This window comes from Mycteria americana, chromosome 1 (assembly GCF_035582795.1).
Source record: "Mycteria americana isolate JAX WOST 10 ecotype Jacksonville Zoo and Gardens chromosome 1, USCA_MyAme_1.0, whole genome shotgun sequence".
In the NCBI taxonomy this organism is placed as follows: Eukaryota; Metazoa; Chordata; class Aves; order Ciconiiformes; family Ciconiidae; genus Mycteria; species Mycteria americana.
Genome location: NC_134365.1, coordinates 84,560,976 through 84,588,200, shown reverse-complemented (window position 1 = coordinate 84,588,200; position 27,225 = coordinate 84,560,976). Strand labels below are relative to the sequence as shown.

The 27,225-nt window shown below is 41.6% G+C and overlaps 2 protein-coding genes across 8 annotated transcripts; one reads left to right on the top strand and one right to left on the bottom strand.

Moving 5' to 3' along the window:
• Positions 1 to 139: 139 nt before the first annotated feature.
• Positions 140 to 21,439, bottom strand: STYK1 (serine/threonine/tyrosine kinase 1). 7 transcript variants are annotated; one of them, XM_075508902.1, is made up of 13 exons: positions 20,651 to 21,439; positions 14,744 to 15,282; positions 11,768 to 11,835; positions 10,725 to 10,845; positions 8,089 to 8,193; positions 7,039 to 7,246; positions 5,809 to 6,057; positions 5,345 to 5,526; positions 3,576 to 3,659; positions 3,111 to 3,319; positions 2,829 to 2,869; positions 2,470 to 2,566; positions 1,358 to 1,761 (listed from the first exon to the last, which is right to left on the bottom strand). In XM_075508902.1, exons 5-13 carry the CDS (start codon positions 8,101 to 8,103, stop codon positions 1,557 to 1,559), a joined length of 1,290 nt encoding a protein of 429 aa, XP_075365017.1. In that variant the 5' UTR covers positions 8,104 to 8,193; positions 10,725 to 10,845; positions 11,768 to 11,835; positions 14,744 to 15,282; positions 20,651 to 21,439; the 3' UTR covers positions 1,358 to 1,556. The 7 variants fall into 7 exon arrangements, 6 of the variants coding, with proteins under 6 accessions (XP_075365017.1, XP_075365007.1, XP_075365046.1 ...); XR_012776647.1 differs by lacking the exons at positions 10,725 to 10,845; positions 11,768 to 11,835 and adding an exon at positions 140 to 1,086 and having other exon boundaries at positions 1,488 to 1,761; XM_075508892.1 differs by having other exon boundaries at positions 10,725 to 11,835.
• SYCE3 (synaptonemal complex central element protein 3) lies at positions 21,261 to 23,760 on the top strand. The gene is made up of 3 exons (XM_075508943.1): positions 21,261 to 21,511; positions 22,396 to 22,504; positions 23,591 to 23,760. The coding sequence occupies exons 2-3, from the start codon at positions 22,396 to 22,398 to the stop codon at positions 23,758 to 23,760; spliced, it is 279 nt and encodes a 92-aa protein (XP_075365058.1). The 5' UTR covers positions 21,261 to 21,511.
• The last annotated feature ends 3,465 nt before the right edge of the window (positions 23,761 to 27,225 follow it).

Sequence of the window (27,225 nt, the reverse complement as noted above, 5' to 3'; positions counted from 1 at the left end):
GAAGACCAACAAATTTTGATGGAAACCAAAATCTAAGCTCCTTTTTACAGCTATGTATGTTTAATATCTAAAGGGATGGTTGAAGACTTCCTTCAAGGTAAATATTCCCCTTTAGAAGAGCCATCATTTAGCTTTTTTCACAACACTGATTTTTCAGCCTTGCATCCTACATGGCTAACACACCTAATTTTGGCCCTGTAGGATGCTGCAGGCCTGCAACTTCATGGATTCAACTACATGGAAGACTAAATCCTAATGAATATAACTGACTGCAATTAGTCTTTTGTGGGTCGGATGCCCTTCGACTTCAAACACATACAAGGGTCATGCTAATTGGAGGGATACTGAGTGAACATTGAATCCACTCTTTACACAGAACAAGTAAAAATATTCCTTTAATGTGAATTTATGCTTTTTTTTTTACAAGAACATTTATTGCTCAAAGTGCCAAAATAATTAAAGAAAAAAAAAATTAAGGCACTGTCACTGGCGGTTGCGGTCAGTTCATCACATGCCTCTGCTGCTCCTTTCTCCTCACACTCTTCCCCTGCTCCACTGTGGAGTGCCACCCGCAGGGGACAGTCCTCCACAAACTTCTCCAATGTGGGTTCTTCCCACAGGCTGCAGTTGTTCACCAACTGCTCCAGCGTGGGCCCCTTCCACAAGGTGCAGTCCTTCAGAATGAACTGCTCCCGCGTGGGTCTCCCACGGGGTCACAAGGCCTGCCAGCAAACCTGCTCCAGTGTGGGCTCCTCTCTCCATGGGCTCACAGGTCCCGCCAGGAGCCTGCTCCAGCATGGGCTGGGCTTCCACAGGGTCACAGCCTCCTTTGGGCGCATCCACCTGCTCTGGCGTGGGGTCCTCCTCGGGCTGCAGGTGGGTATCTGCTCCACTGCGGACCTCCATGGGCTGTAGGGGACAGCCTGCCTCACCATGGTCTTCACCACGGGCTGCAGGGGAATCTCTGCTCTGGCACCTGGAGCACCTCCTCCACCTCCTTCTTCACTGGCCTTGGTGTCTGCAGAGTTGTTTCTCTCACATATTCTCACTCCTCTCTCCGGCTGCTGTTGTGCAGTATTTTTTACCCTTTTTAAAAATATGTTATCACAGAGGTGCTACCAACATTGCTGATGCGCTCAGCTTTGGCCAGTAGCAGGTCCATCTTGGAGCCAACTGGAACTGGCTCTGTCAGACACGGGGGAAGCTTCTGGCGTCTTCTCACAGAAGTCACCCCTGTAGCTCCCCAACTACCAAAACCTTGCCATGCAAACCCAATACACTCCTTTAACTCAAGTGTCTCATTACATTTTCTACAGCTTCCTAAACGTGCTTTGCTCCCAAATCACCACTGGCAGAGTGATATCAACAGGTTGATTTAATAATAATAATAATAATAATGATAATAGCTTGTTGTTTCAGGCGTGGAGGAGAGATCTGATATATATAACATGTTTGAAAAACAAAGGGATCCCTCCCAACATACACACCTCATTCTGAGCTTGCAAAGTGAGGGCAAACTCAGAGACTTCTCTTTTACCAACATGTGAAAGGGTCCTTCAGAGTATAGTATATTCACTCACTAGACTGTACAAATCAACGCCAGCAACATTAGCATAGAGTTCAGGCACCACTATCTCAGGCACCTGCAGTACTGCATGGTCATTGCTGGTCTTTATAGCTGTTTGTAGGGACTGGATCAGGTCTGCTGGAGAAGGCCGGTTAGTTGCATTCCACTGCCAGCAGGACTTCATAATGCTGTACCTGTAAGATGGAGAAGTAAGGAGGTGCTGGGAATGAAAAGCACCAACACAAAGTTTTACTACAGTCAAGTCATCTCATATTTAAAATGTCTAGAGACCTCCTCTTTTTCTGCTTCATATAAAGTTCTTTCAATGACCCTTTGAAATTTGCAACCACATAATAATGTGTGGGGACAAAGGCATGCAGTTGTTTACAAGGATGTCAACTGTGAGTATGGGAAAAGGGAAAAAGATTGTTTGGTATTCCCTTTGGAAACAGCAGCTAAGATTCCTTATGGAAGAAAAAGCCTCTGAATATTAAAAGAAATTATGTCTTCACAAGAGGAAATATAATGCCTTAGATCTTCCTTGTGGATGCTTTGTTCATTTCAGGGAGAATCCCACAACTTAGAGGAGAAAGATTACTCCAGAATAGTTCTGCACCTTGCAGGGAAGCAGTGGAGCAAAAAAATGCAAGGGCAGACATGGAAACAGAAAGAAGAGCAATCTTCAAAAGCAGGAAAGAGAGATTTTGGCAATCAAGGTTTCATGCAGCAGAATCCAGTAAGGAGATGTGGCAGGCATGTGAGAACATGTCTCCTCAGCTAATAGGTTACTGTTTTGTATAGTCTAGACTTAGGGATCTTTGTTAAGATCTAGTTTTGTACATCTCACTTCCATTTAGCTCTGCAGATCTCAAGTTCAATTGTCCATAAAGCAAGCGGCTTACATGGCTTGCTGGCAGGTTGAGGGCTGCTTCATAATGTTCTGTCTCTGCAGGTATGATAAGATGTCAGAAGGTGGCACCTCAGGATATGGTGGAGCACCTGGAAGGGCAAAAGGAATTAAGGTAATGGTTGCAGATAGCAGCTTTTGTATAAGAATGCCTTCCCTACCAAAATCCCATTTTTTTCCTACCAGAATTCACACTGACAGAAAGTCTAAAAGGAATTGTCAAGACTTTACAAGTTGGAAAAAACTGGATACTTATTTAAATGGTCCAACTTTACATTCTGAAATTTGAGATTTTGGGTCTTGTTAATTTGCTGCTTCCTTACATATTTTTTTATTATCATTAAATCTTCTTACCTAATGTAATCATTTCATACAGTAGAATTCCAAAAGACCATCTGCAAGAAAAGAAAACAAACCAATGTTAAGTTTCCATTCTAGCTAGCTAGCTCAAATACATACAAATGAGTAGGCATGACCTGCAAGAAATGAGAAGAGAAGGTATGAGCTATAAAGTGGAGCATTATGCTGAGAATAGATATGCCTTACTGTGAACTTCAGGACATGCCATGATATGTGAAGGAGTGAGAGACAGGCCTGACACACAGATGAACTTCTAGTTGAAAAATTAAATCATACATGTCTGCTTTGATGCTGGGGGGTTTCTTCAGGAGCTGCTCTGGAGCCTGCCACTTGACTGGCACAATCTGTGTGACTGAGTTGGCACCATATGTGTGAGTTTCATAGGCCACACCCAAACCACAGAGCTTAGCAGTGAAGTTGTGATGAAGGAGGACATTCCTGGCAGCAATGTCACCATGGAACAACTTCTTCTGTTCAAGGTAAGCCTGGAAAGTTGGGAAAGACAGAGACCATGATAATTTTAAAAGGAATTTTAATTGATATAAATTTTCACTTAGTTTATGCCTGTCTTCCATGCTGTGAAATAGAGGTATATGCTCACCAAAATAACGCAAGCATATTTGTCTCAGTTTTAGCAAAGGACATCCTCAGTGTTTAGGTCAAGAAGACTTAGGCCACCATGCAGACTTGTGTTGCAATCAAGCAAGAAAGTAAAAATGCAGTGAGTGTGAGCAGACTTACCAGGGCTGCTGCAACTTGCTGTCCAATTTCATATACTTGCCTCTCAGTGAGGTCATAGGGGATACCATCCATTATCATTACATCCTAGAAAAAAAAGAGCAGACCTTGGATCAAACAAATGCTTTAGCTGTAGGGTACTGGGGAACATTTCCTTCTAATCTAATAAAATGTGTACTAGCTAATCTTATGCTCCACCAGCTAATTTCACAATTGGTCATAAACTGACTGAAATAGAAGGGTACGTGGATGGGTGATGTAGATGGATGGATGGTGTGCTGGGTAAGACAAGTACACTAGAGACAATTAGTGGGTAAATTGAAGGGTGGAGAAGAGATGAATAGGTTAGAAATGGGCAGAATGACAGTGGAGAATGACGATCCATACAGATGAATGACAGATCTATTATAAATTAGAATGATGACTAGAAAAGCACATTTATAACATATGAATGGTTATCAGGTATGAGACTAGCAGTCCATCTCCCTTACTACCCTGCCTGTAACAGTTACCCTAGGTGGATACTCAGATGAGAGAAAGAGAATAAGGTAAGCACACAATGCTTTTCCTGTGTAGTTTTCCAGCCCCCAACTATTTGCAACTTAAGGACTTCCCAAGATGGTTATGGTTTCAACATGTTCAGTAACCTTTGAAAGGTTATGTTCCATGAATGTATTCACTCTTGTCTTGAACCCATGTAAAGTTTCAAAATCCACAGCAGTCAGTGGCAAGGAATTCCATTAGTCAACTCCCCACTTCATGAAGAACCACCTCCATTTGTTTGTTTGAACATGGCACTTACTAGCTTTATTTGCTACCACCTTGTCCTTCTGCTGAAAAAAGCAGCAAGCAATCTCTCTGTATTTAGTGTTCCAGATGTAGGAGAATGATGGATTTATATAGTGACATGGCAGAGGTTTTTTTCTATGCCTTTCTTAATAATGCCTAATATTTGGTTTCTTTTTTGGCTTGAGTTAACATTTTCATCAGACTGTATATTTTCATACAATCAGTCCCATGATTTCAGTCCTCATCAGCAATGGGCAGATATGAGGCCATCATTACATATGGGAAACTAGGATTGCTTTTCTACATGGGCATCATTTCATTTTTAACTATACTCAATTTCATCTGTTCTTTTTATGGCCAGTCTCTCAATCTTGGAAGATTCTTCTGCAGTTCCTCAAGGTCAGTCCTTGCCTTTACTGGCTGGTATCATTGGCAACCTTCATCACCTCACTGTCAACCCATTTTCTAGGTTATTGATACATGTAACGAACAGCACCAGGTCCTAGCATATATACCAGCAGAACTTCATGGGTGACCTGCCTCCATGCAAGTACCAACCTTTCACTTTTATGCTTTGTTTCCTGTCTTTTAATCAATTAGTTGTCATTCAATGACCTTCTCCCTGGTGTCGTAACTGCTTTGGTTTCTTAAAAGCATTTAGAGTGGGACATTAATTAAAACTTTTTAGAAATTCAGGTAGCTGTATCAGCTCTCACTCCAATGGTCTGCAAAGTAGGACTTCGCTTTACAAAACTATGTCAGCTTCTCCAAACTATACCATTTCAATTGAGATATCCACTAATTCTATTGCAGTTTAGACTTGTGTAGAACTTCTTTGGGGGAATGGAAATAGTTTAAACTGATATAGATGGATACATGGAGACATGAAAAGAATCATCTATGACTTATGGACTATGACTTATGGATAGATACGTACCTAAGGAATTTAAGAAGATATTCTATTATCAATTCTTTTGACTCACCTTCCGACATGTCCATAGAAATGTCAACAGGTCACCAAGAGACACATCTTCCATGATCACATAAAGTGGGAGCTGGGCTACACAGCATCCAACCAGTTCAACCAGGTTCTCATGACGACCAAGATTTTGATGGAATTTAATCCTTCCCAGGAAATCCTTTACTTCCTGGGGACTAGCCAGGTCTGAAAGAACAAAAAAAAACCCCTCAAAAAAACCCACAAAAAAACCAAACAGAAAACCCAAAGGGAGGCAGCAAAGAACAGGGTGAGTACCTTTTAAAATCAACACGAACAGCAATCTTCTTTAGTCCTACCAAGACACTCCTACCAAAACACCACTCTAACTAGCTAACATGATACTGAACACAGCTTGTTCTTGTCCAGTAATGACTGCAAAGTTCTGCCCAGCATCATGTCTTTGATACAGAGATCTGTGACAAAGTGGATCCTGGCCACGTGCCTTACCTTGCAAGGCTTTCAATACTACAGTCTTAGTCTCCCCGGGGTTCCCAGTTTCCAATTGTGCTCTGTAGATGCTCCCATAGCGGCCATGTTTTATCAGCTGCAAGGTGCCTGGTGAGAGTTTCTCTCGTGGTATCTCCAGTTCTTTCAGAGTCAAGGATGCAGAATTTAGGAGGCTTTCCACAGATGTCTCACTCAGCTGGATATAGAGATTCTCTGTTGAGCTGGATTCCTGCTGATTCTTGTCATTCACTGACAAAAACAAATACACGATGCATAAAAGCAGACAGAAGAACTTTTGTAGTAGGTGGCAGTGCCTGTCCTTCTATCCTCTTTGATTTTTGCTCCATACTGTTTTGAAAATCAGGACAAAGTAAGGAACTGTTATTGTATCTTACTCATCCTGGCCCTTGAAGAGGTAAAGGAATTTATCTCCCACTATTTGATGAAAAGGCAGAATGAGTCTGGAGATGTCTACTAATTTTAACTATGTAAACTTTCTAGATAAGACACATTTGCATTTGATTCCCATGTGCTGAAGCAATGACCATTTTCTTTTATCACCAGCTACAAGTTGTTATGAAAGTGACATGCACAGGGTGTTCCCACAAAGGCCCTATCTTTGTTCCTAATTATTTCCCTTTATATAGGCTGAAGATGCTTTTTCCTCTACAATCCCAAAATCAGTTCAGAACTGGATTTTTATTTCCACACAGCAACATGTGTTTGCAGTACCAACAAACCTTTCCCTACCCCCTCACCAGTCCCTGTTCTATTTCCTGTTGTCCCCATAGGAACTGGGAGACAGCAGCTTGAAATTAAATTTCTTAAATGACAGTATAGAAAATGGATTAACTAGGTGTGACCTACATCAAAACGAAAATTATGTCATTCATAATTACCCCAGTGAAACTCTCCTTGCAGTAGCATCTAGAAGGCTGTTTCATAAACACACTTTGCAGCTCTCAAGTGATGTCACCAGAGTACATTAATCAGCCTACATGGTATGTTGCTTTAGGTTTTCTCAGATCCATCTATACTACAGATTCCACTATTATTACTGCAAGTGGGGTAAATCAGGGTTCCCAGTTTTTCTAATGTTCACTGGATTGCTGAATACCACTCAGGCTCTTCATAAATGCTACTGACTAACAGCTCAAGCAATGGGGAAATGGGATTGACTTCTGGCCACTGAAACCAACACTCTTTCCTCTGGTCGAAACATTTTTTTACCTTGGTGTCCAGATGATGATGATTGCTCCTGCTTTGCTCGCAAGCCTCGACAGTGAAGCCAAAGGATCACAGATAGCATGATGACAAAAAAACCCACAAGGAGAACTGGGACAACAATCACTTCAATCTGATATACACGCACAACTATCAGCAGAAAAAGAAAATGGGAAGCCAAGGAATAAGCAGCACTGCCTGATGCACGTTGGTTCTGTATAACAAAGTAGCAATAATTCATTTCAGTAACTTTCAACCCCAAAGGTATGTGTATCTATCCTCTGCTTCTTGGAATAGCAACTGAACACTGTTAGTGCTGCCACCCTATTTTTCAAGGTGCTGAGTATCTAAACTGCATGAAACCACTGGGACTCCTGCACCTAAGGTCATTTATTTAGATACCATAATACAGAGGCTAGGAATTGTAACCATCTGTAAGTATCATCCACCAGTGAAACAGAGCAAGCCCTGGCAAAGGCATAGGAGGGAGATGGAAAGGGCTGTATATTACTGTGCCATAACAAATACATGTGCAATTACAGGTTCAGCTCCTTCCATTAAAATTGTAGGGAGCATTTTAAAGAAAACAGGGCATGGTCACCTGGTTTGGATTTGACTGGAAGACACAGCAATTAACAAGAATGCTGCAGGTAACTAATTCTCTTAGGTCCCCAGATTTGGAGGTGGTGCTATTTTTGCATAGGGCAAGACCACATTTCAGTTCCCAAAGATGACAGGAAGTCATAAAATCAAAAGCTCACAAGACTGGTCCTTAGGGAAGCAGCAGGGAATCTTTAATGACTATATTATGTCTCATTCAAAGTAGAAATACTCTAAAATGGCTAAAATTATGCAAGATGAATCCCACCACAAAGGCTGCATCTCCTTAAAAGTTTCTACCCTGAGACACAATGCACAGTGAGCTCAGTCAAAGCCTTCTGTGTGGGCTGTGATGCAGGTGGAGGAGGGGAAAGGGCTTAGCCCACTTTTTAGCAAAGCTGGCCTTCCGGCTCAGCATGTGAAAGCTTATTACTTAAAGGAATCTGTGAATCTTACCACATAGCTTGTCATTGCTGTTGCATTCCAGTAGCATGCGTGTTAATCTTTTTACATCCCCTGCCATGTTCAATTACAAGCACGTGGGTCTCTGACCTCTGTCTTCTGCATAGAAACAAAGAATATTAATGAAATTTATCAGGAGGAAGGATAATTTATGAAGCAACAAGTGAACTGAATATGGAGCTTTCTACCCCCTTATGACCAGTGGTTGTGTGAAGAAGCAGCACTGGGGCTTTGAGGGTTAGAGAATGGTACAGGATATCCACTATCAAATCCTATGAATGGTAGACTGCATGACCAGAGAGAAGTTAAGATTAAGCTTGTTCTACAGTGCCTCACAAGCAATTGGGTAGGCATATGCACAAAAACATCACAGTCATTAACTTAATTCTTTTTAAAGAATAGCTAATACACTTCTAGTTAACACACTTCTTAGATGCCAGAATGGCTCAGCCTTTTATCTTCTGGTCCATAATAAATGAACAGATCAGCAGCATGCGTACAAAATGTGTGTCATTCTTGACTGCAGCCCCTGCCACAATTCGTATTATTGCTCCACAGAGACAAGCAAAAAAAAGAAAAGTCTGGTACGTTAGGGCTCTCCTTAACACTGCCAGGTCTATAACTAATCTGAATCACAATATCTGTGCAAGCACGCACCTTTCCAGCTGTAATTTCAGCTATCACTAGCCTAACCCCTTAGCATGTGCAATCATACACCTACAAAACCTTCTGATTGTCTAAGTGCGTTTGTCATGTTACACATGACAACCACAGTCAGACAGGGCTACAATCACCAGTGTATGCCAGTGTCTTTGAGTTGCACCAGGACTGCAGATCAGCTGAAGGCCTCCCAAAACACATTCCTGATGTAGAATTTCAGCTATTCTGCATTACAGATCACTGAGGACTGAAGTCATAAGATAGGAACAGGCTCTGTGGTGCTGCATTGATTTACATCAGCAGAGGACCTGGACTACTATTTCTAAATTGTAAAAATCAATGTGGTGAATAGTGATGACTGACAGAAAGGCAAGGCAAGTACATTTAGCCACTGCTTCTTATAAACATTGCCAAAAATTTAAGACTTAACAGCTTCAGAAACAGTATCATCTAGAATGTTTTACAGGCAGTGGGACTTTTATCCTGTAAGTATTTACTTTATTTTCAGCTACAGGTTCAAGCCAATTAACCACAATGGCAAATGTTAATAATAATGTATGGCATTCTTATTGATACTAATACGGTTTTATGGAAGTTGGTGATGGATGAAACATTAAACAGAGTTTGTTCTCATGCTTAAAATTAAGGGGTGAAATTATGCTTTATCAGTTGCACAACAGAGGCAGCAGAAAGAAGAAAATGGAATATATCTGCACTTTAAGATATCACAAAAAGTCTGTTTCATTTTTAATTTCCTTTGATTCTTAATATGTTAGCAAATTCACCCGTTTTTGGGGTGTGGCTACAACATGAATCCAGTCGAAGGAGCAATAATACAGCAGTAACACCAAGCTTTTCAGGTACACTCTGAAAGCAAGCACACTAACTCAACCTACCTTGGCTACAACACATACACACACTTACACACGAATACACAGGTATCACCCGTATAAGGGGAACAGTTCTAGCTTCTTTCACTCTCAGATACACACAGATACGAAAGGCAGGTATAAACAGACATGATGGCATCACAGGAAAATAGACTTTAGGACCATTAGCCAGCAATCATGTTGTATAATAAGTCATAAACAGTCCAAGCTCCATCTTAACACTAGCTAATGACTTTGCTTTGTACTGATGCTCGCTAGAAAGGCACACTTGCATTTAAACAATGCGCATGCACAGGCACATATAAGCACAGGCATACCAACTTGTGCTTACACAGAAAGACGCTCATACAGTCACACAGATCCATGGAAAAAAGCTTTGATGCAGCAACCATTTCTACACTGGTCCCCTGTCCATAAAAAAGATTCCTACCTACTCCCTTATGCACCTCCCATCAGTGATGCCAGTGGGTGGCACCCAAGTTTTCTAACCATACTCAGGGCAGAACTATGGGATCCAGAAATAAAAACACTAGCAGCCATTGGTGCTTTATTTGCACTGCCACTCCCATTTATTGCTGTTGCTTATGGAGCCACACAGGTGTTACCACTGGACAAGTTTGATTAGACAAGTCCATTTACACTCTATGGGTCTATCCTCTTGCAAAACTCAGGAAGTAGGAAAAGAAGTTGCCCTTAATAAGATAATTCTGAAATGCCTTTCAGTGCTACTTTTCAGGCCGAGTCCAAATGAATTCTCATACTTAGCTCCTTCTGCAGCTTACTGGTCTAACATTAACATTATTGCAGTTCCTACATTTCCATCCTCACAACAAGAGTGGTAACTCAGAAATCTACAGATCTCACATTATACATTTGACAATTATTTTCTGCAGTGTACCAGTAGGGGACACATGGAGATTATGTGGAACTAACATTTTCAATGTATAGGTGCACACTCACCACATAGCAGAAAGCATATTGGCAGTACTCAAATACTTATTTTATTATATGAAGACAGTTTTCCGGTATCAAGCCAGGATAAGGGTGACAAAAATACCTTAAGAGGTTCAAAACCTGTACCTCACTGGAATTCTGATTTTCCTTGTCTGTGTTATGTTGTACCAAGACCAGTGCTGCCTAGATCATGAGCACAGGAGAACATATCCTGTGTTACTTCAATTTAGAATTTGCATCAGACAATCTGTGCAATCACAAGTAAATGTCAGCTTAGTTATTCCACTGTTTTTTTATTACTCTTTTACATACACTGAAATCACTCACTGGAATTAATTTCTCTTTATTGTTTATTTTCAAAAACATATTTGCTTCAATAGCCTGCTCTCCTTGGCTGGGTCTATCTAATCTTTCAGATTATTCCGATTTCCTCCTCCTTCAGTTGAAACTCATTATTTTCATTGTTTACATGAAACCTGGAACTTTCCTTTTTCTCTTGGACATACATCTTTTTTCATCAGGTCCTCTATTGTGCAGCACATCAATGTGACTTAACACCTTATTTAAGAAAACTAGTTGTCAGTGCCATAAAAAAATCATACACGACAGGTACTGACCACAGTATTAGGCCACTCTTCCTTCAGAATGCCAAAAATTAACTTTTCTTTTGCCACGGTAATTTCCTGCCCATTCACTAAGTGGTATTAGTTCACCAATCAATTCAACAAGTGCCAGCACAGGCTCGAGGAAGTGGCAGGAGCACACATCCAGAAGCAGGAACAGGGAAAACGGATCTTCCGCTACCCAGGGTGGTGAATGGCTAATTTGTCTAAAACTGTATTGTGAAACCATTCCCTGTGTCAGCACAGATCCACAGGCACTGTGTGCCAGCATAAGCCCTACTATGATTTTTCCAGTCCCCTGTCATTCATTCCCACATGTATACCATCCCCTTAGTGCTAGCACAAGCATTCACATGGTAATGTGGTAAACTAGATCGGGAAGGTGATCTGCCCTAAAATAATCAATCCTCTCTCACATTTTATGGACTTAAATTTCTCATCAGGCTCAATTTATGCTATTAAAAGTGCGAGTCCCTAAGAGTCAAGAAGCCTGAGTGACAGACATTGTGGTGAAGACTGAAAAGAAAGAGAAATATAAAGTCTCACATGTCTGTGGAATATACAGGAACAGACGGCTTGAGAACTGCACACACAGAAACTGCCTGCTGCTTGCTCTTGCCATGTTCAGGAAAATAAGATGTTGTACATATTCACAGTAAATACACAGTTTTGCTAGTGCATATGTCTGACTTGGGAACTAACATCAGTTCCCATCATCAGTGCAAAAGTGTAAATCCTTGAGTATTGATTAGCTATTCTGTCTAAAGAATCAGCTCATTAAATTAATTAAATATTACAAAAATAAAGGCTAAGATTCATTTGGGTCTTCATTAGACCCTTTAAACTGTGCTATGAGCTGATATGGAAGTTAATGTAGTTATTTCTCCAGAATTCCTGGCCTGCATTAACTGCACACCACTTCATTATGAACATATTCTTACAGGTGTTTTTCATGCAGTAATTGTGAGGACCAACTGTAATATGACTACAGGCACGTAAAGAACAGCTGAGTAACTCACTTCAGTCCAGCATACTGCCTGATTGATAAAAGACAAAACAAACCCTTTAACCATGACGCCTTCTATTTAATTTCTTACAGTGGCAGAACCTTACTCTCAAGCTTTTCTGGTCACCATTTCTGTACTGCTTTTAGTATTTTCCTCCTCTTTTATATGACCTTTGAACACAGCCACCAGTCAAGGCTTAGGCAACCATTATGCACAAGCGCACTGCCCTGGCCGTGCAGCTGAAAGGGAGGGGAGCAATCAGGGAATTGCAGGAACCAGAATGGCAGTGAAACCACAATGTGTGGGCTCAGGACAGCCGAGCAGTTGTGGACATTGAATGTGAGAGAAGAGGGAGAAGAAAAGCACCATGGAAAAGCAAACAGCGAAACAGAGATTTCTTCCCCTGTAATGTCCACCATTTTACTAAAAGCAGTGTCCAAAACAAATAAAAAACAAGTCCCACAGGTTTCAAGCCTAACAACTTGATGCCATAAAAACATATTTCTGCAAAAAGCTATGTATTTGTTAGACTACATATCCTGTCTCTCCTGCCTTCAGAAGACCTTAGTGACTACTTCCAACACCCTGACAGATCATGACATCTTTGCAAGGTTTCCCTAGCCCATTGAGTCATCTCACCTCTCACCATAAGGCACCCATGGGTTACCAAGCAGCATCTCCAACTGTGTAGAATGGGAAATTCTGACCAGTCAACCCAGGTTATAACATACCAGAGCCACCCCACTTCTGTCCTGAACAAGGATTACTGATAATACCCTGCAGCTTGCTGTACTGGCTGTAATAAGGTCTCAGCTAATAAAGATTTGGTCCTCTAACACACTTTTGCAACAGCTGGTAACCGTTAACACCCTATAAGAAAACAAAGTGTGTCAAAAAAATCATGTACAGTGACTCAAGATTCTCTCTTGGTCCACAATTAGAAGCAGTACCTGAACATCAAACCTAGACTAGCTGCTACTGAAGCATATAAAAGGAGTGAAAGAAAATTAGGCTGACCACTTCTGAAGATCTTGACCATGGAGAAAACAGCAAATAATGAGGTCCATGCTGCTATTTGAGCAGGTGAATTACTTAGGGCAAACTTGGCTCCTTTTCAAGGGAGCAGAAAAAATAAGCAAAGACAGCAGTCACTACTGCATTGAGAAATATGAGGCAGGAGGACTATGCACTGCTGTGCTTTTAGGCTAACAAGGTTAGTCCAAACTGGCACCATATCAGTGGAGATATGCAAGTTCTCATGGTGCTAAGTTTTGCTTAAATTTAGACCATCTCACAAAAATTGATTTATTTGTGCAGTGTGAGGAAGTCTGAGTACAGAATTGTGAAACGGTACAGAAACTGAATGGCGATTAAGACAAAAATATTTTTTTCTAATGCAGACACAGCCTACTATAGTTTCTGAAAAATTAACATACATCTTGATCACACTCTGCCTGAATTAAGGCCATGAAAAGTTATTCCTCACAGGTAATCTGCAAAATAAAAGTTAAAACAATAAAAAAAAAAGTGAGGAATACATTGACCTGAAGCCCTTAGTGAGCAGACTGTTTGGAATATGGAAAGTCTAGAGGCCAAACTCTCAACAGCACACTGTTACCTATGACTTCCTTTTATGTAGTCAAAAATCACACACTACTTTTGAAAATACCGGCCATTCTGTCTCTTTCTTACTGACTGAACTCTGATTTTGCTGGTAGCTGCCAGTACTACGCCTTTATCAAACCGTAGCACAAACTGGATACAGATATTCTAAAAAATGGTGACAGCAAAAGCTGTGACAGGACATAGGAAGAACAAAAGAGTTTTTCAAGGGACCATGCATACATGTAGCTCTTGTAAAAAACACTGTGTGATAAGAATACTGCATGATATTACATTGCTGCATAACGGCTTAAGAAATGGAACATGAATCTACTTTCATAAATGCACAGCTACAAGGAAACTGAGCTGAAGCTGTGTACACAACTTTAGCTTCACAGTTTCCCAAGTTCTGGATGTTTCTTGGTGCATTGAACATAGACTTTGTTTATAATTTAATCAGTAGCTCATGCATACACACACACAGAGATACATGCAAACAGGTAAACACATAGAAAAATCTAGGTATCTGCACGACATTGGATTAGAGTTAGCTTCCTGCATTGTGTCAGTGAACTGAGACTAATTTTATACTACATTTATTTCCTTTGTTATTTTCTTCCTGTTTAAAATGTGCCTAGAAGTTATTTTGTTTAAATCCACCTGCTTGTAGAGGACATATCTCTTTTTTTTTTCTCAAATCCCAATACCATTATGATCACAGAAATTTATTACTATAAGTAACTTCAATACAAGCAGTAAGTACATGCACAGATGTATATACATAAACACACAGATGTATAGACTTTATGGTACAGCTAGATCCTACTTCAGGTCACATTTATGTTAATAAAAGTCTTTTAAAAAAATTACACATTCATTAGCTAATCTTCCAGCAGTGTTTTCTCTCACTTACCTGAATTACACCACTTGTCTTGCCCTGCGGTAGTCTTTTCCTGAAGCTCGCCTGCTGCCAGTTCCCAGTTTGTCTGAGGCCGCTCTTGATAACGCTGACGGTTACCTTGTGTGGTCGTAATTCTTATGACTAAGTTCCTCCTCACTGATTTTCCTACCCCAGACCTGCCCAGCTTCAACTCTTTACTCCTCAAGGTCTTCTCAGCTGTCTCCCCAGGGAGATTGCGTGAGTGTACATCCAACACGTGAGCTGACAGGTAGGCACACACTTGTGAAACGGGTCTGCCTGGCTTCCACGCACCAGCTGCTCACTCACAGATGAGAGACAGGCAAAGCAAAGAGTCCTCAGGCGGGGACCTGGAGCGTAATTTGAAAGGCAGGCAAACACAGATCAAGAGGGATAGGCTAACGTAACAAACAGAAATCATACACTTCAGATTACAGGTTCACGTTTAGAAAAAATGGGTTCTTGGAACAGAAAATCTGTACAAAATCCATAAGACTCCAGACACTGAAAGCGCTTTCTATCAGCAACACAATCTGCAAATGAAGAAAGAGAGAAAAGATTAATAACACCAAAACATGCTACAACAGACAGCAGCAACGCAGGCTTTTTTCATGTTCCGCCTTGCTCATTCATATCCCTCCTGTTTTGGGCAGTCCATGCATTCTGCGAGCATTTTCCAGCCCTGCCGTCAGCTCTCCCCTGCCCTTTCCTCCCACCAGTCCAGCCCAGAGCTCCCACACAGCCCTGGCAATGACCCTCACTTACAAACTCCCTTCAAAATCCTTCCTGAGCTCCCCAACCAGACCGGATAATATTCTTGAACTTGCCCTGTGACTTTTTCCTACTATGATGCCCTTGGGGTCACCGCTGCACTCTGCTGGTGCCCTCATCAGCTGTGCGGTGTAATCTTCATTACACCTCAGTCCCTCAGCATTTCAGTTCTGGGGACTTTCTTCCCACCCAACCCATGTATATGAGTCGCAGCTGCTGGCCTGCAGGCTCCCTTCATTAGCTCTAAGATTGCCCTCTCCTATCACTGAAAAATCTTGTGTTAAGAGTTTCAGATTCCTGACTCCTGGTTATATGAGTCTGTACAAGATTATTTGCTTACCTACTTCATACAAGTGAGAGGCAGTTGTATTACAAGAGGAAACAACATGAGACCTATCATTGAGAGACAAAGTTCATTTCACAGTCAACACCACCATGCAGGTGGCTTTGGGAAGATGTAGAAGATTATATGATCTCTGTGAACTGTTTGAGCAAAACTCACCTACTCCTGTTAACACTTTGGTGCCGCATATATTATTTTGTTGTGGGAAAATTTTAGTTGCGATAGAGGCAATAGCTTTAGATACTGAAACACAATAGTTAATTTATCCATAAGAGAGACTGCGTATCAATATATTTGTACACCAGTACATCCTAAACTTCTCTCTGGGATTATTCTTCCAGCTGGCATTTACTGTCCATGTGTGCAAAATGGTGAAAACCAGGAGTGGTTTTCTTCATTGCTTGATCTCTCTACAGAGACCAGCAGGAGTGGGCAAAATAGTACTAGTGAAATAGCTCTATGATGTGGACTTTCATGCCCTGAGAAACCAGGAGAGACATCTTCTAGACTGAAAATCTTCTTGAGTTAGAAAGATCACTACAGCTGCAGAGGGTAGGCTCAGACTCTGGTTTCAGCTTTCCTTTTATTCTGGTACTAATTTGCATTGACTCACCACAGTATTTTCTCCATGAAGGAGCAGGGGATATGTCCTATACCCCATTGCCATTCAAAAGTGACTAAAATGCAAAGGACAGTTCCTCATTTAAATGAGTTCTTTACCGAAATGTGTTACTTTCCACAGGCACCTTCCCCAAGGGTAGCTGGGGGAACCTACTCCGATTCCTGTTTAAAAATATGATAATTGGCAATCTTCCGCCTTTTGCTCCTTCTTTCACAGTTTCTACAGCCCCCAACTGTAGGAGAGTGGGAAAGGCAAAGGGCTAATATTCAAGGTATGCATATGCAAAAGCAGCAACCTCTGCTGCTTTTAGCTTCCCCAGCCAATCTTTCTGCTGCGCTCCCAGTCGGACTGGTTGGAGAAGGTATCTTAATGGTTCAGGCCTCAGAGTAGAAAATCTTCCTCACTGATCCACAAGCCCCTCCCCCTGTTTAGTTAAGGGACAGCAGTCATTTATTGTCATGTTTTGTCCTGTGAAAAACAAACTTCTCCTGCTATAAGTCTTGAATTGTGTCCACAAAGAAAACACTGCCTGTTTAAATGCCTCTCTCCTCTCTGTTTTTTCCTTAAGCAAGTATGATTAGGCACACTGGAAGGCAGCAGACTGGCAGTCTTATTAACAAATACGTCCTCTTTATCTCCAAGACAGCTACAGCACACCTAGCAACCATCCAAACCAGACAGCAGCTGCTCAGCAGCCTCAAGATGTGCTTCTGGGACTAAGCACCAGTTCAACCACAAACCATTCATTCTTTGTTCTATGTGCTGAGACTGTTAACGAGGGTGCTAATTTTGCAGTTCAACTTCCAGAAGGTAAGCATACTCCAAGTAACTGCTGCTGGACCAGAAAAAGCAAGCTTCAGATGAAAGGATCGCCTTCTTAAATGTTGTTGTGGTATTCACTTTTTCTGCAGTAATTCAGTGGCGGTAAGGTCTCTGACTTACTTTCATACCCTAATGTAAGATTTAAAACTGGCTTATAGTTGATAAGTGATAAGTGACTGATCTTTTGGTCAGCCTAAGCCCAGAGAGGTTGAAAGGCTCAGTACCTGTTCTTTTTTTTCTGCAAGCCAGCCATTCATCCCCAAATGGGGTAAGAATCAGAACAGATGATCTAGAAGTGAAAGAAAAATTCCCATCATTATCCCAAGTCTCTGTTCTGCCTCATGAGCTTTGCCTCTCAAGATAGCAAGTCTTCTGACTTGAGAACAATTCATTTGCCTATTTAATATTATATTTTTCTTGAAAATGGTAGTTCTAGTGTGATTTTCAGTTCATCCCTACAGTTTTTGTTATTTAAAATTTCCAAAGGAACAAAGGCTAGGAGGGGATAGCATTATATGAAAAGAAATAAAGGAAAAAAAGAGCTTCTCCTTATACAAATGAAATGACTGAAGGATTATGCATCAATCTTCTTCAGCCAGTTGAAGGTCCAGTAATTTGCTAACACTTCCTCTATTCAGGGTTAGGCACATCTAATAATAGTCTTTTTCCCCCATTTTCCTGCCAAATTAGACCTTATCATTCCATATCAATTAGACCATATAATTTTCTTAAATCTAAATGGAAATTTCATTTGCACAGTTTCATGCAGTCACAGGCCTGGTCAGCCCTCCCTTCTCAAACCAGATGCTCATGAAAGATCCTGAAGGTCGGTTAGATGCTGTAAGTAGGCTATAGTACAGTTTTCCCCTTTGGTTTATTTGGCAGATTTTCCAGGCCCAGAAGCTGGGATTCATTTAACACAGCTGAAAAACTAAGTTAAGGGCATAGTTGCCCTAGGTTCTCTGTATAGTTAATACAAGGTCATTAAGAACTTCTGTAAAGCAATTCAAGTACTAAAATCCTCTTTCCCTACACTGACCTCACAGGTACAAAGGGTAACCTAGCTCCTGATTTACACATCTTGGTCAAATGTCAGAAGTTAGATGCCATACATGTGGGCTAAATTCCATTGTCTTCCTCTCCTTCAAAGAAATAACTTCCATGAGCAGGAGCTCTTCGGGCTCCCAAAATCAGTACTTGTCCGCAGCTTAACTCGGTAGCTTGGCCACAGCCTCTCCCAGAACTCCAGGGCTGACAGATGAACTGTTAGACTGTAAGTTAGGTGCAGCACGTGTCACATGCATTCAATTCCACTCTGTCTAATTCCTAAGTGCTTTTGTCCTGAGCAACCAAACTAGCACAATATGTATGCACATTCTTCTGTTATTTTTACCTTTTCTCTTTCAGTTTCTTACGTTCTTTTTGTTAAATATATAAATTTTCCTTTTAAGTTCCTGCTCTTTGCCACCACATTTTTACACTGTTCACATTTTCCAGTGAGAACCCAACAGGTCCTTTTGGCAAAACCTAGAAGTTGGTGAACAGACCTATAGTGACCTAAACACCCAGTCTCAGGATGGAATAAATTGCAGGGCTTCACACATAAAGAAGCACAGGAGCCAGCTATCCCCTGGAAAGGATGCCCATAGAGACCTTAGAAGAACTAGAAAGTACGTATCACCAAGAGTTGTAACACTGTTACATAAAAATGCACTTAAGAACTATTCCATTTAATAATATAACTTTTACATCTGTAATTCACCCTCTAACACATTGCTGTGTCCTAATTATAGTAGAGAAGAATCACAGATAAACCAAGATATGTTGAAACAAAATACGTTCCTGTCTGCCAGTGTCACTGGAAATTGGAATTACATGCATAAACACACAGTATTTGCTGGCCAGGTTTTCATAGACTAATGAAGTAGTATTAAAAAGCAACACCACTAGACCAAAAATCAGCCTCCTAACCACATACACACACATATACAGCAGCAGGCAGCGTCTGGGAGGCAGCTTAAAGGCACCGAATTTAGGAGCTGGCATTACCTAAGAAATGACTGTGCCACCTCAAACCAAGGGTCCCTCAGCCTAGTACTATGCCTCAGACAGCTGGCAGTGAGAGTGCCTAGGGAAACGAAAGACTATAACAACATAAAATGATATTTCCCTTAACACTTTCCCCAGCCTCCAGCAGCCTGTGGTTCAAGGATTTACTTAGCCAAATATAACTTTTTCTTTCATATGCCTTGAAGGATTTTGCTCAACTGCTTTTGAACCCCTGCAAAACTTTAGCAACACAATGCTCTGTGATAAATTCCACAGCATTCATATTCACAACTTGGGTAAATAAGTACTTCAGTTTGTTTGAAGACAGATTGCCATCTTCAAACCATCTACTCAGTTGCAGTGAAATGAGTGGTGATAGCAAGAGATAAGTTTCATGCATTATGAGAATACTAATCTACTCAATCATTTAAAAACAGGACTAAGTTTGTGTTTGTGTGGATGAAAAGGAGAACAAGAGACTGCCCAAACCGTTTAAGGTGTGGATATTGATCTGGAATGAGACACGATTTGGGGTGTGGGCAATTCAGAGAACGTACTTGATTCTCACCCTGCTATATACCAGATAATTCCTAGTATCAGGAAACCCTTGATGAACTTTGAGTCTTGTTGCTCAGTCATCAGAAAATTTCTAACCCTTCTATGCCTACTCCTGCAAACACCTTCTCTGATTTTTTTTATTAAGACAGCGATCATTGAATCACAACACAGTTTGGGCTGGAAGGGACCTTCAAAGATCACCTAGTCCACCCGTCCACCCCACCCCCCCCGCCATGGGCAGGGGCACCTTCCACTAGATCAGGTTGCTCAAAGCCCCGTCCAACCTGACCTTGAAGACTTCCAGTCATGGGGCATCCACAACTTCTCTGGGCAACCTGCTCCAGTGTCTCACCACCCTCATCGTAAAGAGTTTCTTCCTTATATCTAATCTAAACCTAGTCTCTTCTAGTTTAAAACTGCTGCCCCTTGTCCTGTCACTACAGGCCCTGGTCTGAAGACTCTCTCCATTGTGCAGGCAGGGAGATGAACCCCCACAGACAAGATGCATAAGCACCACCCAACGTGCAAACTCTGGGCTCAAGATGTAACTTTTGGGTTACTTCCACGACAATTCCCGAAACGACAGGCCATCTGGTGCCGGCAGCCGGCCATGACTTGGGGCGGGCACAGAAGGAGGGTGAGGGGAGGCCCCGCACCGGGCTAGCGTCAGGGGGCCATTCAGCCCGGGGGGGGTGGGGGGACAGCCAGAGGGGCCGTAAGCAGGGAACGGGGTTACCTCCTGTTGTCCAGCCTCCGGGGAAGGGCAACTACGGCACCGCAGCAGCCAGGGGACGAGGCGCTGCCCGGGAGGCCCGGCCTGCCCCAGAGGCCAGGGGGGTGGCCAGGCCGGCTGAGGGGCACGGCGTGCCGTCGCCCAGGACCAGCTGCGGGTGCGCTGGAAGGAGAGGGGTGGCGGCACACGGAGCCGTGCCACAGCCCGGGCCCACAGCCGCGGAGCACCTCCCTGCCGCGGCGCGGGGGGCAAACCCGTGCCTCTCGCCTTCCTGTCCCTCGGCCGCCTAACTCCTCACCCAAGTGCTTGTTTTCGTGAAACACAGAATTAATCGAGTTCGTGAGCTCGGAGGCAGAGCGGGCGGGAGAGGACGGAGAGGACAGAACGCCGGTTTTTTGTGTTCCGTTCCCGCCCGCTCCTCTCCCCGCCCCCGCTGGCGACGGCCGCGGCCCCGGGAGGCGGGAGCGCGCGGGCCCCTCGAGCTCGGGGGTTGGGGGGGGGAAGAGCGGCTGGCGTCGGCGGGAAAGGGGGGGAGGGCGGCAGGGCGGGCTGGTGGGAGGGAACGGGAGAAGGGCCTTCCCCTCGGGAGGGAGGGAGCGGGCCGTGGGGTGAGGGCTGGTTGCAGGTGGGCAGCGGCCAGCCTCTGAGGGGGGCTCCTCAAACGGCCTTCGGGTTGGCCCAGCCGTGCCGTCCCCCAGCGTCGTGGGCGTAGTGCAGGCCTGGTGGGAAGTCAGAGCGTGCCCGTCGTGGTACAACAAGGGGTTTGGGCTTTTTAAGGTCTCCGGGGTAAAGGGTTTGCCGGCACACAGTTACCTCATGAAATTGGTTGTGTGAAGACTCTTGAACGCCCAGCGTCTTGACAAGGTTTGGCATTGCTTTAAAATGCTGTAAAGCCGTTGTAAACTGTTGCATTCCTTCCATATTTATCGGCAATAAAAAACGGAAAATGGATACCCACTAATTTGAGTTTGAGAAATCATATATATAAAAAGAAAGCTGACAAAAACTATGCTTGGTGCGTGATGTGTACCATCACTGCAGTGAAGCTCTTCCGTCTCCTTCTTCATAGTTTCGTCCCATCCATCGGTGGTTTTCAGGAAAGGAAATTAAAGGCAAGGCTGTGTGTCATATTTTTAGCTAATATCAAGGTTCTGAAACTTTTAATTGCATAAGTGGGCCTCTAAGTGTATATTTTTGCCCCAAGCATTTTTACTTCCTGAAATTTTACTACCTACAACTTAGGCAGAAGTTAGTAAATCATAAGCACTTAGCTGCTTATATGGTGACGGAACTTAGTGCATGTAGTTACCCAGCTGTGGCATGCAAGTGTGAAATACTGGATACAAATGGGGATTTTACAACTAACTTTGAAAATTAGGAATTGCCCTATGTCAGAGTATTTGGGAGAGAAGCTTGAAGACAACTGTAACAGGACAATCGATAAAATTTTCTAATGAAGTGTTTGACACAATGATCTTTGTTATTACTGATACCAAAATCTTCATTTGGCACAAACACAGCATATTTGAGTGCAATTCTTTCTACTTAATTTCAAAATGGATAGAAAATAGTATGCAGCATACAGGTGATGACCAGTAACTTCAAGGTCAGATTCTTAATGAATTCACATGTAAATTGAATATTTATATACATAGGGTTTTTTAAAATTTATTGCAATGTTACTTTCTCTTAACTGTGAAAATCAACTCACTTCAAAGTAAAGTATCAAATTCCTGGTTTCCTTGTAGATGGCTGAATCAGAACCTCAGGAAGGAAACCATGATAACATGGTAAAGATGGTGGAGGACCTGAACAAGGACTTAGAAAAACTTCTGGAGGAAATGGAAAAACTAACAGGTACAGGTCTTTATTAATGATACGGATTTGTCTACTAGAGTGGAGACACTGAAGATTTATTATTTATATTTATTGCTGTAAACTTCCGTGTGATTGAAATGTAAGTGGAAACAATCACCATCAACTAATGCCCTAATGTTCTTAATTGGGAGAAAGCGTGCAAATAATCTAGAAGTTTCAGATGGCTCAGAATTGAAAATTAATAGGTGATGGATGCTCAGTTCAAGGTGGTGGTTGAAAACAGACAAGGTATTTAATGTACAATTATTAAAACATAGTATGTAAAATGAGATTTAATTCTGAAAAATGGTGGGATACATAGTACCTCTCAGGTCAGTACATGACATGTTTAATTCCTCAGCTGGAATAAAGACTCCTCTGCAAATTTAATCTTAGTCCTGTATGTATGGAGAGGACTGCATATTCCTCTCCATGTTCTGCAACAATTCTGCCAGAAACTGTGCAACTAACAAGAATAGATGGAAAATTAAACTATTTGTAATTAAACACAATTTATGAGTGCCATTGAGAAAACTACAGTCAATTTATGGTAAAACAAAAGGGAAAGTATGAAATATGTGCTAAGACTATTTGCTCTGCTTTATCAGATACTCGTTATTTCAAAATCAATCTCATTATTTAGGTTGTCCTTAAAACCTTTCATCTCTATGCTGCAGCCTCCTTGATCTTACTCTTCCTCACCTAACACAAGCCTCCTGGCTCTAACTGGTCTGGAGAGAGGATTATTTGGTTCATTTATTTTAAAACAGTCTGTTGAACCTTTCTTTTTTGATTACCTGTTTTGTTGTAATTTTTAGGTAAAGTGTCTATCTCCATTTTGTAATTTACATCAGCATACTTCCAGTCTGAAGTATTTTGTGACATTTATAAAGAAGTAATACTGAACAGTCTTTTATTTAATCTTGAGTTTTACTGTGGGCAGTTTCCACTTTTATTTTACAGCAAGCCTTCTCTGACATAAGATCTGAACTGATAATAATTCATGTCCTTTATTTGTTTATTGAATCAGCCATTGCTTTTATTTAGCCACAATTCCTGGCTTAGTATTATCTGTTGGGTTTGTAGTGCAGGCAACCTGGATGGCATATGACATGGTAGTCATACGTACCAACCCAGACCTGGCCAACTCCATGAGGCGTTTGGAAGATGCCTTCCTGAGTTGCAAAGAAGAGATGGAGAAGAAATGGCAAGAGGTGCTAATGGAATCTAAAGGTGAAGAGCAAAAAAAGGAATAAATTGAATTCAGTTATGCTGGCAGAACTACATCCCTTGGAAAATCACTCCAGTCTTTTTGTTTTCCAGCCGTGGAGGTTTCACAGACACTGTGGAAAATGGATTGCTTTCATCTTGCTAAGAACTACTTGGGTGTACAAATCTATGGAAGTATTTTAATGAGATTACACATATATATTTATATTGTTGAAGGTAAAAGGTAACAATGCGTCTATTTTTATTATGCTCATCAGTAGTCCTTGTAGTGTGTGTGCATACACAACTTACATGCCTTCTGTGTTTTTCTTCATGGAAGATCATACTCACTTCGTCGTCAATATACGTGGAATTCTTTGACACCTGAACAAAAGGGGGGGGGGGGGGGGGCAGGGGGAGTGCAGTGGACCATCGCAGTGGTATTGCACCAGCACATGCCTTTCAAGGAAAACTGAAGAATTACTTTTTTTCCAAATGAAAACCAGGTGAAATTCTAGATTTGCAGATAGATTTAGTTTGATGTGGGATTGCCAACTAGGTGTTCAGTTACAGAATTTTATTATTCAGATAGCTCATCTGTAGTTGTTTCATTTTGTTTCCTTGCATTGTTTACCATTTCTTTGGACTGGTTTTCCCAGAAAGATTGTTTTTTTCAAACCCTCTGAAGGTAGCATGTCTCATTTAAGGAAAAATTGTTTACCATTATAGACTGCACTGTGTGTGGTGTAGTCTGTGAGATTGCTGCAGAAACCAAATTAGCCATGTTATAAAACATGCTTTTCTCCATATGTTCCTACTGTGTGATATTAAAAAAGGAAGAAAAGAAAAATTACTTTTCTTTTGTAGTCAAGATGTGGATTAAGAGCACCACCTTGTGGCTTGCGGTTAAGGCATAAATTAAATTTTACCTGAGATGGAAGTCAGTGCAAGTTTTGAGGAGAAGGATCTTCCGTTTCATTATAATCAGTCTCTTTTAACTAGAAAATAAGCACCATGTAGCAAGTGAGAGCATCTCCATCTCCTTTGAAGAGGCACTTAGTGATTTCAATCACATCTAAATGATCTGTCAAAAGTTTGCTAATTTTTAGACTATCTGTTTTCTTGAGACTGGTTAATCTCGATTCACAGACAGAATGTTTATCCCACTGAAGTGGAAAATATATAATTTCACTTTTTTTTTCCCCCAATGCTACCAAGTGTTTCTAGAGGTACAAATGGTAAAGAACATAAACTTTGAACTCTACTCTTGATTTTCCAGTGGGTAGGTCTTCATTCCAGCCAAGGTAGGGCAAAATGGCAGAGCAGCATGAGGAAACTTAAGACTTTGATTAATCTCTGGAGAATTTTTAATGGCATGTTGTCACTTTGGTACCTTTGACTACATTATCTTCACTCTTTAATTCTGTATTAAAAACAAAATTATTTGAAGAGGCACTTGTCTTTAACAGCTTGTGTAGGAATCTACTGAATCTTGTGATTTTGTGTGACCTTTTGGCCATAAAGTGCAAATATAGATTGACTGTAGATTTTCCAGAAAGCTCAGTTTTCATTTAGACATTTAAACCAAGTGGCCAGTGTTAAAAAAAAAAATAAAATTTTTCTGAATCCAGGAGTCCCATTCAGAATAGAGAATAGTGCCCAAAACCAACACTGCTAAAAAATGTCTTTTAATTAATTGTGACATTCAGTGAAGTTGTATCTTTTATGTAAAGTTGAGTCCTATTTCCTGTGATTGGAAGGCTACAATAAGTGAGTCCATCAGAATACGGTGTTTCTCCAGAGCAAAGGGCCACGCTCAGAGAATGTAACTGTAAGGAGAGGAAGCCTCTGGTAACATTTTTTTCAGTCCTCAAGTCTCATCACTTTACAACTTTTCCTTTCCAAATTTTGGAAAAGTGATTTTTTTTTTTTTCTCTATAACCACTGAGGCAGAAGGCATTACAGCACCATCAACAGATGGCATTAAGAGAACCTTAATTTTCTCCTCACCAAAAAGCAGACAAATGATAGGCTATTAAGCATCGGGCATCGATTTACTCTCAAGGACAGGTGCTTACACTGAGGTACCAGGTCACCCCGCTGTGAAGGAACAGAATGAGTTTGCAGGACGGGTGTTGGGGATACCTGTGAACGTTTGTCCTCTCTGCCACCCTTTTTCTTCCTCCTCAAAGTTCTCATCCATGTGACCATGAACACCTAACGGTGATGACCAATAAGGCCAGAAGTTGGGAAGAGAGAACCGAAGGTTGCGGCTGGGAGCACAGCATGTACTCTGTCTGGGGAATCTGGCTGGCTGAGTAGGCTAGGTCTGCCTCTTTCTCCCCAAGATTTTCTTCCCAGCTGCGTGATGATAACCAGAGGAGAGTTAGGGATATGCACCAGCATAGGAACAGTGCATATTCCTTGAAAAACTATACAGCAAGATGATTATACTTTTCCTTTACTACTAAAATAATTTGTGTTTATTTTAGGTTGGTTTTCTTCTTTTATTTTTTACATTGAGAATCTGCTTGTAGGGATTGTGAGTTTTGTTTCACGCATCTCACCATCTACCACATTTCTGCCCAGCTAGATGCTTTAGGCTTGCATCAGAAACCAGATAGCCCACACTGAAACACCTTGATTTCCTGTCAGAGGGGTGTGTCATAGAAATTTTCAGTAAAAAGCATGAGGAGCAACAGCCCCATCTAGTGCTCACATAACTTAAAACTGTAATAGTAATCCAGATTGCTGGGCTGACATCTCTTAATCACCCATCACCAAAGATTTCTGTAATGAAAAGCGTCAGCAGCAGTTTAGCTTTATGTTCACTCTCAGTGAACTCCACTGTTGTGATCTGAGCTTGTACAGCACTTACTCACAGGTGCTTCCCGTACTGTATTTAAGGCAAAGCATGCTTCTGCAAAACAGCTACAGAAGCAAGAGATGTTGGCACCACTACACTTTTTTTTTTCTTGTTATGCAGACATCTGGACAGGTACTGGAATCTGTATTCATCCTGGGTCATTTTGCATGAGTAGATAGGCCAAGTCTTACTTCCACCATTGGATATCAGCTTTAATCAAGAAGTGTGTAAAGCTTAGCAAAGAAGTTATGGACTCAACCCTTAAAAACCTATTAAGGGTAGTAGATGCTCAGGTGTTTAACACTGTGATGCTTTTACTGTCCTTATCACACCAAAATTTACTGATCTTAGTTATGTACTTAATGTGCCCACAAGGCAAGAGTTGGATGCCTAAGAGCAAACTATCCAAGAGCCATCAAACTGAGCCATACATTGTCTGGCCCAAACAGCCTGCAATGGCATAGCTCAAAGCACATTCCTCTTCTGAATGTAAACAGCTATTTTTCCTATAAAACAGAGGTGTGCAAGGTGTCCCGCGGCCCCTTTTGTCTAGCAGTCAGGTGCTACTGCAGTCATCAGAGCTGCCTGGATTCTGAACACCATTTAGAGTTTCCATTTAACAGTTTCTTACCAAGAAACAGATGAG